We start from the raw sequence: 14,471 nt of genomic DNA on the forward strand, positions 1-14,471 counted from the left end.
TTTTTCTTTTATATGTATTCTAAGGTGGATAATACAGTATTAAACTATTTCATTTTTCATATTAATCTGCCTCTGGAGAAATTTGATATTTCCCTTTTCTGGTACTTGTTCTTGATTTCTTCTTTCTCTGTTAAATCTATCAAAGGACCATTTGAATTGGTGCTCTTATCCTTAAGATACAGTTAAATCCTTTGTTCCCCCATCAACACATGAAAATAACATGTTCTTAACCTCTGTCGGGGGTTTCTTGATATGTGTAGCCACATTTCTAAGCTTAAGTTACTACCAGCAACTCAAGAATGATCTTTAGCTGTAGAATTTAACATGATAATGAAATGATGAAAGTAATTTGTCTGAGAACCTGTTGAAATTTAAAATAGTTTACAGTTATTTTGTTAGTAAACAATGATTATTAATATGGTATTTGCAGTGATTTTTTTAACATGGTATTTGAGGAACATTCTATTTGCTTTTTAAAAAATTCTATTTTTATTTGGAAATTAGAGAATAAGTGGTTGATTTTATTAATTTTTATTAATGACTTTGATAGTGCTTCTTTCAAAAGTTGTGCTACAATGATCTTTCTCTAGAAACTGCTCTTTTTAAAGCAATTTAAAAAATACTCAGTTCACATTGATCAGGCTTGTCATCACTTGTAGCAATTATACACACTCTTTTTACACGAGTGGTCAGAATCATTACAATTTCTTAACATTTACTTGCCATAGAGGCATACTTTTTCTTGAAGTAATTGTATGAAAAACCCATGTTAATGCTACATCAGTGATGAAGATGTTATAATTTATTTAGGCTGTCCTCAGGTAAAATTATCTTAAACCTAATTTTGTGTGAAGTGGCTGTGAAAAATGACTGCTGATTTAACTAAGCAGTATTAGATTTTGTAAGATTAGATATGAGATGGATAGTGTTTGACTAACTGATGGTGGATTTGTTTGGATTTAGGAAAAAACTGATATATTAAGTTACAAGGAGGTTGAGACAGAGTTATGTAGAATATACCAGGGTTATAGTTTCCCAGTTCATTTATAAAAAAGTAAATATGATTACTCTGAAGTTAAATTTTAGTTCAAGAATTGTGAAGTGAAGCTGAACATACTTCTGGCCATGGGCAGTCCACACTACTCTCATCTTGAATTTGTCATTTGCTGTACATTTCTCTGGTTTAGAAGTGAATATTGTCCTGACAGTTAGGTAAGGCTAAGGAGGTAGGAATCGTAAACCTCCAGGTTTATATAAGTCCACTATCTCAGTAACTGGAGGCTAAGGCTTTTGGCTTTCCTCAGGCTTCTCTGCTACATATTTGGCATTTATTAACCTAAGGCATACTTAAGTATTCGAGTATTTATTTGGCATACTTTATTAACATACGGAATCATAAAGAACATCATCATAAGGAAATTGCCTCCCAGAGAGGAAAATTCACACAGAGTCATTTGTTGAAACTGGGACAAGAGCTCAAGAACTGGGACAAGAACTTACTTTCTGCCCTGATAAATAGGGTGGCAGCTGGGGAAGGACTTTCCTATTTTGATGCAGTTTCCTAAATGTAAATTAATAGCTTCTCAGAGGCAGTAGAATAAATGTAAAAGCAAAATGAGTACAAATTTTCGTTCTTAAGGAGATTGAAAATATAATTTATTTTGGCCAGATATGAAATAATAATTGTAGTTAACATTTATTGTGCTTAATTCTGGGCCAGGTAACTGCATTCTTTACATTATCTTATTTAATTTTTGTAACAGCTCTTATATAGATATGAGGCTATAATACTGCGCTACTAGTAAGTAGCAGGACAGGTTTTCAAATTCAGATCCGTCTGACTCTAAGCCCAGGCTGTGAACCATTCATTACATGATATACTGTGGCTTTCTTTTCAAGCTAACATGCGTTTACTAAGAGGAAATAGGGTATGAGAAAACCCACCCAAAACTTAGTCCCTCTGTAGATCCCTTTTGATTAAAAAAAAAAAAAAGTGTTTTGAATTGTTGTCACTTTAGTGTTAGAAATTTCCAACAATTGGAAAAGTTTTTAGTGATTATTCACTCCCTCTAAAAATTAGTGAAATATAATCTAGTAGCATCTAGCCTTAACCTTTTATTTTATTTTTAAACAGAAACATTGTTCCCTTCATCTTGAGAGATTACAAGAATCACAAAAGGTCACTACACAGATATCACAGGTTAGAGAGATTGTACCCTTTTCTGGATAAAGAGTATAAATCCAATGGCACAGGCCTTATATATAAGGAGGGGTTGAAACTGACTTTATTTAGATGAATTAAATCACATTCCCACACACCCTATTCCTCTAATGAGTGAAGTGACAGCTATCAAGTCTTATAATTAACCTCCTATTCTTCTGAAGAGTGAAGGGAACTGGAGAAAACATGTAGCTATGCAGCCTTTTATGACTTGCTTTCTAGAATCATTTTTGACATTATATGGAAGTTTGTTGGTAGAATAGAAAAATTACCAGTGAAAATAGCAGGTTTTCTGTGTTGTACTCTCAAACAAGCTGCCACAGAAACAGTTAAAAGTAAATGTAAAGTTAACATGAACACAAACATTAGTAACTGGTAGAATTATAGATCTTCTGCTTATTTCCTTGGACCATAATTTTACCATTTTAGAATTATCTTTTTTAAAATCTGCATTTAAGTTGATGTCTTATTTCGTTTGGAACTAGATGAATCTTCAGATCTTACCTATGAATTCTAAAATTTGTTTCTAAGTTGGTTCTTTGGTCCAAACTAAAAGAAAATCCAAAGATCGATGTTCTTTGTTGTCCTGATAGAAAATGTTTATAGAGCTTTGTAAATAAATAAATATATAAATATATTTATAATATATGTATATATGTAAATGAACACAGCCTTGTTATAAGCACTTTGGAAATGCCCAGAAGTAAAAATCATAGTTGTGGTCTTCAGGGAGTTGTAAATGTAGTTGGAGAGAAGTTTGCTCCCCTCCCCCTCCTTTTTTTTTAACTAGGCAAACTTAGATGTTCCCTCAATTAAACTCTGTTTCCGAATTGATGAGTTTTTTTTGTGAGAGAAGGTAACATCTCTCTTTGATAATCAGAGAAAATGCTCCACGATGACTCTCTGGCCGTATGGTCATCTTTTTTATTTTAGAATTATCTCATGAGTTGTAACCCAGTTTCCTCTTCAGTTAATTTTTTTCTGAGTACTTTTGAAATTAAAGAGGATTCTTACTGCTTCAAGTAATGAAATTATAGTTTTCTCTCTTGGTTATATAGTACATTGATTACTTGTGTTGAGTTTGGTTTGTGTTATTCCTTGGAATTTCTTTGCAAATTAGTTCTTAAGCTTTCAGAGAAATTGGATAGACTTCTGGACTTAAGAATTTCAAGCAACTTAATGAGAAAGTGTCAGGTGGAAGCACTGCCTGAAAGTTACCCCTTTCCCCCATAATTTTTTCTCTTGAGATTTGGGGACTTGTTTTATTTTTACTTTTATACATCATATTGTAAGTAGTCACACATTTATTTTAAAATTCCAGTTCAAAATTACCCTTTGTTTTGTTAATTTGCATTTGACCTCTTTTGACTGTGGTCTAGTTAAAATTTTAAATATCCATTCTGGTGATGTGTATTTAAACCAGTACACACTAGCCTTTTCATTAAAGTAGAAGTGTTTATTATAAGTTCATATACAAATATTTATGTTGTTTTCCTAAATTCACTTGAACCACCTACAAGTTGGAAAATAAGTTACAGCTTTTTTTTTTTTTTTTAAGTTACAGCTTTTAATGTTCCTCAGCTAACTTTTTAAGTAGCTGGTCAGAAAGGTGGCAGTTGCTTATTATTTTGATAATCGTTGTTCGCAATAAAGTGCCTTGGAGGGTTATAAAACTCTCATCAGTAGGTTACAGAAAACTGGTTTCTGGTAGTTGCTGATAGAAGCACACCAGACTTTGCTGTTTGTTTTTTGATGAAAAAGCACTTTAATAAAAATTTAAAATTAATATTTGAAGCCACTGAACATACTTCTTGATGTATTGATAGTTATATGGTCATTGCTGCCCACTTTGTAAAGATCGAAGATGATTTGCCCTTTTTCTAGTTTTCTTCCCTTTTTTTCACTGCATAGAATGAGCAAAAGGGAGGAGTAGATTACAGAGTTTAGGGTAGTTAATCGTTAGAGTTTTGTCTGTATGAAAGAGAAGGATTAGTTATTCCATATACACAGATAATATCTAAATGTATGAGTGTATCTTAGAGATATTTATTAAAGATGTGTTCTTAAAATACACCAACCTAATTTATCAAATGGATTTTTTCCCCCCAGTTCTGTAGAAAATGTTCTCAAAACACTCGTGAAAAGCTGCCGACCGTAAGTAGCTTCTCAATTTATAAAGCCTCTTATTGTTTCTGTGGGCTTTTCCCCTATCTTTAGTATGCTTTGAAGAGGAATTTAGAGGTATAACTAGTCTCTGATATTGTGATGTTAGTCACTGGGCACAACATATCATCTCCAGCTCTTCAACTGAACTTTTCAGATTTCATTTATAAATTTAGAAATTTTTAAGTGGTGCGGGTGTCAGTCACCCATTATAAAGTAAGAATGCAATAATGTACGTATAACTGGCTTCATCTGGAAGGTTTTCCTAGAGTATTGTTACTCAGATCAAAAATATTTTCCAAAATGAGCCTTGTAGGTCTTATATTAAAATGACTAATAATAAGATGGCGCATAAGTTTTTTTCTACTGTGTTCTGTTTCAGTAGAATATTTGACTTTGAATATCCCATATTCTTATGTTTAAAGATGAATATGGATGGAATTTAGTTTAATTAAAGTCCAGTTGTGTGGACTTGAACTATTTTTTCATTCTTGTTTATCAGGCTGTTCTAAGACATACTTCTGCTATGAATGCAGTGAATTCTTTTGAATGGAAATTCGTATATTTATCATAATAACTCATATGTAATATGAGTTAAAGTTATTTTATAGATCAGATACTTGTTGCTGACCTCCTATACGACTCAGTCTTGGGCAAATGTATTTTCAAGATATAAAATGTCTCCTTTTAAGAGGCTTAAGATCTAACCTGAGTCATTCAATAAGCCACCAATGAGCAGTGTCATTTTGTGAAACTTGATCATCACTGAGGTACTTACTGGTTTTTAGGTTCTTAGATAATTCATAGAATGCCCAAGCTTTTGTTTTGGATTACTAGGCTAACAGTTGATTCTGAAAAATTAGGAAGGGGAATCAATGTATGAGATCTTTGAAGGTAGAATATATGAATATATTCTGCCTTTAAAAATTTTTTTAATTCTAACCTGTTGCACAATGATCTGGTACATAAATGCTCGATGAACTCAACAGAAGAATAACTAGAAATGTAATTTTATTTTTCACATAAAGGAATGAAGTGTGATTCTAATAACACAGATGTATAAAGATATAATAAGATTAATAATATGATGTATAGGCCAAACCTCCAAGTATATTTGAAAGGGTTTACTAACTTTTTGGGCCATACCCAAATCATAAATTTTCATATGCTTTTCATTATTTTAAACCCCAGTTGCCTACCCATTTGGGTATCCATTCCATACCCAAATGGATAATGGGTCCTCCTTATCCATTTACCTTCATTTTGTGTGTGTCTGCACACTTCAGATTTTATTTTTCTAAATCTTCTATACCCCAGGGATGCTCCTGCCCATTTCATAGAATTTTACAATGTTAGAGCCTGTAGGACTCGATCATCTAGCCCAATCCTCTCTTGTATATAGGAAGAAATGTATAATCAGCAAAGTGAGAAAGAGAACATCAACTTGGGAACCTCTGGTCCAATGAGGGTAAATGGTTTGTTCCTAAGGTGCCTAGAGGTTCCTGGGCTGATGTTCTCTTGCTCACTTTGCTGATTATACATTTCTTATATAGACTGGATTCCCTATGACAAGACTTTTTTTTTTCTATTGCTATTACACAGCACATAGGATGAAAAAATACAACAATCATGTTTAAGTTTGTAGGTGATTTGAATGACTTTGTATTTTATCTGAGGTTTATCAACTTTATGTTGGGTTGGCCAGAAAGTTTGTTCAGCCATCTTACAGAAAAACCTGAACGAACTCTTTGGCCAACTCAATAACATTTTCTCAAGTCCATAGACAAGAAAATTTATCTTATCTAAGTGTGATAGGCTGTTTATTTTAGAGTTGTAAAAAATGTGTGTTTCTTGTTGGTAATATCACACACATTGGTAGTGTGTGATATTATCTCATGAATATCTTCACCTTCTCCTCCTTTTTTGTCAGTCATATAATGATGTAGAGTGTTTAGCCAACAATCAGATACATGAAAACCTTCTTTATTAGGTATTTTCCAGCAGATGCCACAGCTGAGATGCTAGAAGAATGGCGGCCATTAATGTGCCCTTTTGATGTAACGATGCAAAAGGCCATCACTTATTTTGAAATATTTCTTCCTACCTCCCTTTCTCCAGAACTTCATCATAAAGGTTTTAAGTAAGTATATATATATATATCTTGACAAATTCTAGAATATAGTAGGGAATACATGCATATATATACACACATATATATATGTATGTATGTATATACATGTGCAAACTATTAAAGCAATAATAAGTAAAAAATTTATCAACTCAACCATTATGTTTCTTATACTTGAAGTGTGTGCGTGAAGGCTAAAACAGTTAAATATAGGATTGCAAATAAAGAGAGAATAATTCTTGTATGTCAAGCCAAGTAAGATGTGGGCTTTAATTTAAGATATTGGGAGAGAAAGAATAATAAGTACAAAAAGGGGTTGAAAATTTCAATAAATAGGCAGTGGTGGAAATGTTAAATTGCATAGAGTTTAGGGAAGGGAAAAGTGTTTTTCTAAACCTTGGTTTTAACCCTCATCATGTGTAGCATAGTTTTTCTTTGGTCTTTATTTTTTTTTTTTATCTTGTTCTAGTCTTTTCACTGTTTTTAAGAACTGTTTTTTTCTTGGATGACTACAGGTATATCATAAACCCAAGAATGAAAATATTTAGATTGTACTTTTATGAAAAAAGTAAAAGGTATGAAGAGAAGACTGGAAGGATCATAGTAATTATCAGTATATTATGGGTTCATGCTTAGCCCTCCCACTCCCCCAGCATGTTTTCTATAGTGAGATGTCAAATCTTTTATTTCAGTCAAATCAGAAATTTTGTATCTAGCTGTGTGTTTATGAAATTTTAATTTTAATTAAAAACTTGTAATTTCTTTGACATTTGTAAAGATTGGTTAATAATATTCAGATGTTTTCTTGCCCCTGTATTCTCTTCTATTGGGTTGGCCAAAAAGTTCATTCGGGTTTTTCTGTAAGATGTTACTTTTTGGCCAATCCAATGTTTCTTTAAGTTGAGAGTTTCCACCACTATAATTTAATTGCTCCTAACACTTTGTGGCTCATTTCTTTTATGGAGCATTTACTGTAGTGCTAGTTAATGGTGTAATTACTAGTTGGCCTGTTAAAAGAGAGTAAGGGAGAGTTGCAGGAACAGGTAGTAACGGGAAAGCATTAAAGCAAAAAGGTAGGGAGAGGAAGGAGAAACTTGTAAACAGTGTTAGATAGGGGTAGACAATTATTTAACAATGAAGTAGAAATTTGATGAGATTATTCTTTTTAGCATAAATAAATTGAAAGGGGAATATTCAGACAAAAGTAGTTCTTTTTCCGTTAAGTTTGTAACTTTCAGTATTATTTTTTCTAGGTTGTGTAGTTATCAGTAAGAATAATAGATTAAAAAAATACAAAGGATACCTGGCTTTGAACCACTTGCTATAAATCACTTGCTATTCATAACAACATTTTTCTTCTTCAGACTTTGGTTTGATGAATTAATTGGCCTTTGGGTTTCAGTGCAAAATCTCCCACAGTGGGAGGGGGTGAGTATCCCATTTTTTCTTATATACTTTTTAGTTTGGAAGTAAATATATTGGATCATTTGATAAGTGACTTCAGTTCTTTAGAATTGGCTATTAGCAGTGTTGTAGTCAGTTTTTTAGAATTTTATTTGCTGTATTCTAAGAGAAGTAGAATATTCATTTTGGTTATATTCTTTATTTTCAAAATATTCTTTATTTTGGTTTTATCAGTATCTGAAAGTATATACTTGTACTGTGAAATGCATGAAGAGTAAAACCCTGTTGTTTATTTCCTTTTGTACCCTTACTCGCATGGCGCTGGACAGCTGGTGGATGTTTTCTACATGTGTGTTTGATTAAAACTTATTTTTCTCTTTGCACTGTGGATGATGCTTTGTCATTTCCCTTTTTTAATAAGCATTTCAACTGCAACTGATTTTTAAATGGGTGACGAGAATCAGAACTTAAATTTGGAGATTTGAAAAAACTGAGTCATGAATCAAATATTAAATTCAGTTGTGCCCATAGTGATTGTTCTGAAAAGAATAAATGGATAAGGGGTGTGACTGTGACCCTTAAAAACAACAAATGTATTAACTGTCTTTTTTTTGGTTTACTTTCAGCAACTAGTAAATCTCTTTGCTCGATTGGCTACAGATAATATAGGGTACATAGATTGGGATCCTTATGTACCAAAGGTAATTAAGAACATTTGAACATATACAATAGCACTGACATCATCTTTATGTCTTTAAGAAGTGTGTTTTGTATTCTTATTTCTAGCACCACATAAAATATTTTTTGACTGTTAGTAAAAACATAAGTAATTTAAAGGATAGACCGTTTATTTTCAAAAAGTAATTGGATCATATCAAGCTATCATAAATGTTTGATTATTTTGTCTTACCTATGCAGGACATGAACTATAAGTTTCAGAGGAAGTAATTTAGAAAGTACTAACACTATTATTCAGGGTGTCATACATTCATCCCTTCCAACGAATTTTGTGTACTGTATTTGATTGTTCTTCTAGAGTGTTCCCCACTTTTAAAATCACATTGTATACTTTCCTAGAGTAAGTAAAACTAGAAAACGTCTCTAGGTGCAGTATTGCATATTCGGTGTTGTTTCACCTGCGGTAGAATCATCTGTGGAGCTTCAAGAAGGCTGTTGTGGGGCATCCGGGTTGTTCTGATGTGCACACTGACAGTAGAGCAGAGCTGGGGAGCAGCAGGCATATGCTCTGATTGCCTTTGCTTGTGCTGTCTTTCTCTGTTGCTGGCCAATAGAAACGAAGAAGGAAAAGTAAATTTCCCCAATCTTTAGCCCCGCCATATCTGACATATTTAACGACAGATTTAAAAAATAAATCTAATTATATTAAAATACAGTTATTAAATGACAGATTAAAATGCAGATTCTTAGGGGGTAAAGTCAATGGTAAAATTTTGAGAGGGAGAGTAATCGGCTAGAAGATATTTGTGTTTTGTGCATCCTTGGCTTGGAATGAGAGCATAGGAAAAATAATTTTATGTGCGTTTAGGGAGGCAGAAAGTAGTCAAAATATTTCACATTGAACTACAGTTATCTACATTTTGCCTTTTTATGTTTAAGTCTCATTTGCCAATTTTGGAATACATGGATATGGGTGCTTCATAGTCACACGCCTGTGACCTCAGAGTGTCATTAAAGAAAGTGTACAGATATTTATATGAAATTCCTAAGGAATAAAGCAAATTACTAAACAGTATGTCATTTTGCTTAAAAACCAATCAAATGAGAATATATATTCAATATAGTAACACTAATATGTAACACTTAGGTTATTTAATGAGTTATTTGATATCTGTAAGTATTTATTATTAATTCTTTTTTTTTTCTTTTTAAAGATATTTACAAGAATTCTGAGAAGCCTGAACCTCCCAGTGGGAAGCAGTCAAGTGTTAGTCCCAAGATTTTTAACAAATGCTTATGATATAGGACATGCTGTAATATGGATCACCGCCATGATGGTTTGTAATACATTATCTTTGGTTTATATGGTTTATGTAAATTTTGTGGTAACCACACAAAAATTCTACATAATCACATAATTCTAGATTAGTGGCTTAGTTGGTCACTTGATTCTTGGATATTTCTGATGGAGTAAGCTTATGTTTCTCAGACTCAGAATGTAGTCATAATGTACCATTTATAAATCTCCTTAAGTAATGGACCTTAAAAGTAAGGGTCAGAAGTTCAGAGTTTTGATTATTGTGATCATTTTGTGATATATAGAAATATGGAATCACTATGTAATACACTGGAACTAACAGTGCTATAGGTCAATTATAGTTTAATTTGAGGGGGTGGGGAAGCAGAGTTTTAAGAGATTCAGAATGTCTGTAGTAGTTTTACAGACCAAGAACCAGAGTCATGCGTAAAAGAACTTTCCCAAGTCAAATTGATAATGATAAAGGTGAGATTTGAACTCAGGGTTCTGCATATGCTCAATATTAGTGCATTTATTGTTAGTGTTCACATAAAACATCATATTGAACACAAAGCTTATTGACCAAGTAATCTTAGTGAAGGGAGAAGTATGAAGGATTATTTTAGTGACTGTCATCTTCCAAATAAGAGTATTAAAACAACTTTATACTGTAATTTTCTGAATTGTCATTCATATTGCCTCTACAGTTATCTCCTTTTTGAATTATTCTGCATTTGATATTTGATATTGTTCTGTGTTTGCTATTTTCTCCCAGGTTATACTGCTCGGTCGGCTGTTTCTGTCAAAAAGACAGAATGGTTGTGAGAAGTTTAGCTCTTAAATTTCATTGTAAGATTAAAAGAAAAGAAAATTTCAAGCTCCTCTTTCTTTTTTTTTTTTTTTTTTTGTTATTTTATTAAACAGAGGGAAAATCCCATTTTCTTTCTGATATTAAACAACAGCAAAAACATACGGATATTTAGTATTTTACATAAGCAATGAGTTGGAACTTGTTTTTTAGGAGACACAGAATTAGATAGTGATTGGTATCAGCCTTATTTTAATGTTGCTGTTTCTCACACAATTGTTCTCATTGGCAGTTTCATTTTGTGTTAAATATGAATATTTAATATAATTTTAAAATCAACAGTGCTAATTATTATGTTAGAATTTTGGAAATTTTGTTGGTATTTTGCTGTGGAATTATGGTCTCAGTAGTTGCCCTGTACTAAATTGGGAAACGTGAATGTGGATTTTATTTCAGCAGAAAGACATGTTCCTTATGTAACTCGATATTCTGCCTTAGGTCTGTGCTGATTCTTTTTTTACTTGAAATATAATTGACATATAATGCTATGTTAGTTTCGGGTATACAACACAGTGATTTGACATTTGCATGCATTATAAATCTGTGCTGTTTCTTGAAAGAAGATCATCTTGAGACAGATAGGAGGTTTCAAGGCCAAGTTGTAGTCCTTTATTCCCAGGGTGGTTCAACTTGATAAGACGATTGCCAGCCTTTTCCTCATTGCTGCCGCCTGCGCCCCCGCCCCACCCCACCCTGTCCTGCAGCCCAGGTTCTATTGTTGTTTGGTTGGCTGTTTTGGTAACAGATTAAGGGAAAAATTTTTTTTTCTTTTTTGAATCACAATATGGTCACATATAACAGGTCTAATCACTTGAAACATTTAGAAGTAATAATAAAATATTTGAATGCATTTATGTAACTCTCACCTCCTTATTTCCTGCTGTGAGAACTTCTTCACTTCTTGAATCTTTTAAGGAATGCTTTTTATGCTTAATGTTGCCACACTCGGTTATTGTAATATGGTAATCTTAGTGAGAAAAATTATTTAACTGCAAAGAGTAAAAGATACTGTTATTCTAAATTGAAAGGTACCTTTTCCATTTTCTGATTTGGTTTCAGTAAGTTGCCCTTATTTTTATTTTATTTATTTATTTATTTTTTTGCCCTTATTTTTAGTAGACTGTCTTGAATTGAATTGTGTGAAGTTCATCCGGGAATTGTTTTTGACTTTTATTTAGAGGTAGAATTGATTTTTGCCAGCAGGATGAATATGAACCACATTAAGAGATCTGTATATAGGCCTGAGCCTGTTAACCCCTTCAATTTTACAGATAACGTGGGTACTGATAGTTTTGCTCTTTTATCTGAACAGGGTGGACCAAGTAAGCTAGTGCAAAAACATTTGGCTGGTTTGTTTAACAGCATCACATCTTTTTACCATCCTTCAAATAATGGCCGCTGGCTGGTGAGCAATGTTCATTTTTTTACTCTTAGGGTTTGGAATTTTTTAAGATATGGTCACATGTAACTATTGCCTATTGTTTAACCTATGATACATTTTCTGTCCTTTGTCTAAGATTTGGCTATATGTCAGTGATCAAGTTTACATTAAGTTACTGCGTTCATAGAACATATAGAAATAAAGATAATACTAGTGTGGTAACTGGTAACAAAATGCCACAAAACCATGGAATCATCTTTTCAGTTTTATCATGTTAGTGTTTTTGTTTGTTTGTTTTTAAGTTGCCTGGTTAAAATGGCTTTTCACGTAATGGAAGATTCATGTGGTGCTAGAAATTAAAACTGAAATTTGAAACACATCTTTATTAATTATTATCAGTGATTAATTGGTAAGAGTATTTTATTCTATCTAGTTAGGCCATACAGGTCTTTGTAATAAGATTATACAAGCTGTTAAACAGCAAGGTCCTACTGTATAGGACAGGGAACTGCAATGTCCGGTGAAAACCACAATGGAAAAGAATGTGAAAAAGAATATATATATGTATAAGTGAGTCACTTTGCTGTACAGCAGAAATTAACACAACATTGTAAGTCAACTATACTTCAATAAAATTTTAAAAATAAAAAAATAAAAAGGTTGTAGTCAAAAAAAGAAAGATTATACAAGCTGTTATTTTAAAAATCTTTACTTGGGAGGGTAGAGAGGAGCTATGCATATCTATAGGGGAACTAGAATCTACCTAGGACTTTCTGCTTCTGTGTCCCCAGAACAAGTTAATGAAACTACTTCAGCGGTTGCCAAACAGTGTTGTTAGAAGATTACATCGTGAAAGATATAAGAAGCCTTCTTGGTTAACTCCTGTGCCTGATAGCCATAAGCTTACTGATCAAGATGTTACAGACTTTGTACAATGCATTATTCAGCCTGTCCTCTTGGCTATGTTTAGCAAAACTGGTAGTTTAGAAGCAGCCCAGGCTCTGCAGAATCTTGCACTCATGAGACCGGAGTTAGTAATACCCCCTGTACTTGAAAGGTAAGTATAGCTTTACTTGTTTCGTTGAAGCCTCAGCTGTGGCTACTGTTATTCTCTATACTCTTGTGCTTGGCTTTCTTTTCTTTTCTGTGGCTTCTGTTTTGCTATCTTTGTGCTTATTCCTGTCCCTAGAGGAGACAAGACATTATAACCTAATGATTGGTAACTTGATAAAGGTTTATTGGAGAGAAAAGAAAATTGATATGAAATGGATAAAATAAAATATTTTGAATTATTTGCACATTTTAGCTACTCAAGTTTTTGCTCATAAATAAAGCTTTGGCTGTTTTTTCACAAAATGTGAGTGTCACTAAATATTGAGAACATGGCAGTGAATGTGATTTTGCATTTCTATTTCTCAGGCTCAATGATAGAGAAGAAAATTTGGTTACCTTTATTATTTTCATATATTGTATAACCTTGTGTGTATTATTTCCACAGTGTTGATTTTACTGCATTCGTTGTTTTGCATGTTGAAATAGTAACAAAAGTAGTTCTCCACTTGCCTCATCACTGTCACAATATAGGCCTGGTGTGCTTTGTAGGAGAGAGCCACTCTGAGTTGTCTTGAGTGTTCAGGAGCAGATTGCTTAAGCTTTCTGTTATTCATTCCTTTGCTCCCTGAACTTCAGCTTTATGATTCCTCTCTAAATGGCTTTGTCAAAAGTAGAAGAAGAATGTTAGATTTTGGAGCCCAGAAGGATCTAACAGTTTGAGTTTCTTAAAACTCAGATTTGTCCAAGGTCCTTACTGGCAGAATGCAGATGACAGCTTATTTTCTGACTAACTGTTGAGACAGGAAGATTGGTGACATTTACTTGGCAAAGGGTATCCTGTTAAAGATCTTCACCAAAATGGGACTCCATTATTTGTAATTTGAGTTGCTTGTACTATCTTGCCCTGTCTCTTTGCCATAATTATTTTTTTTTAATTAATTAATTAATTTATTTATTTATTTTTGGTTGTGTTGGGTCTTCGTTTCTGTGCGAGGGCTTTCTCTAGTTGCGGCAAGTGGGGGTCACTCTTCATCGCGGTGCGCGGGCCTCTCACTATTGTGGCCTCTCGTGTTGCGGAGCACAGGCTCCAGACACGCAGGCTCAGTAGTTGTGGCTCATGGGCTTAGTTGGTCCGTGGCCTGTGGGATCTTCCCAGACCAGGGCTCGAACCCGTGTTCCCCGCATTAGCAGGCAGATTCTCAACCACTGCGCCACCAGGGAAGCCCTGCCATAACTATTTAAGTTGTACTTCACTTTCCCAACTTCCCCTGTTTTTTT

The 14,471-nt window shown here is 33.3% G+C and overlaps 1 protein-coding gene across 2 annotated transcripts in view; it reads left to right on the top strand.

Annotated features, from left to right (window-relative positions):
• PSME4 (proteasome activator subunit 4) overlaps nucleotides 1-14,471 on the top strand; it is a 101,128-nt gene that overhangs the window by 35,975 nt on the left and 50,682 nt on the right. For both annotated transcript variants that reach the window (XR_005022342.1, XM_036872623.1), the window contains exons 4-10: nucleotides 4,331-4,375; nucleotides 6,375-6,524; nucleotides 7,877-7,940; nucleotides 8,543-8,617; nucleotides 9,809-9,931; nucleotides 12,072-12,164; nucleotides 12,932-13,197. Coding sequence is in view for 1 of the 2 variants with exons in the window: in XM_036872623.1 (XP_036728518.1) it covers nucleotides 4,331-4,375; nucleotides 6,375-6,524; nucleotides 7,877-7,940; nucleotides 8,543-8,617; nucleotides 9,809-9,931; nucleotides 12,072-12,164; nucleotides 12,932-13,197 (816 nt within the window). In the remaining variant the exon portion in view is untranslated. The remainder of the gene's footprint in view (nucleotides 1-4,330; nucleotides 4,376-6,374; nucleotides 6,525-7,876; nucleotides 7,941-8,542; nucleotides 8,618-9,808; nucleotides 9,932-12,071; nucleotides 12,165-12,931; nucleotides 13,198-14,471) is intronic.

This window comes from Balaenoptera musculus, chromosome 13 (genome assembly GCF_009873245.2).
Source record: "Balaenoptera musculus isolate JJ_BM4_2016_0621 chromosome 13, mBalMus1.pri.v3, whole genome shotgun sequence".
In the NCBI taxonomy this organism is placed as follows: domain Eukaryota; kingdom Metazoa; phylum Chordata; class Mammalia; order Artiodactyla; family Balaenopteridae; genus Balaenoptera; species Balaenoptera musculus.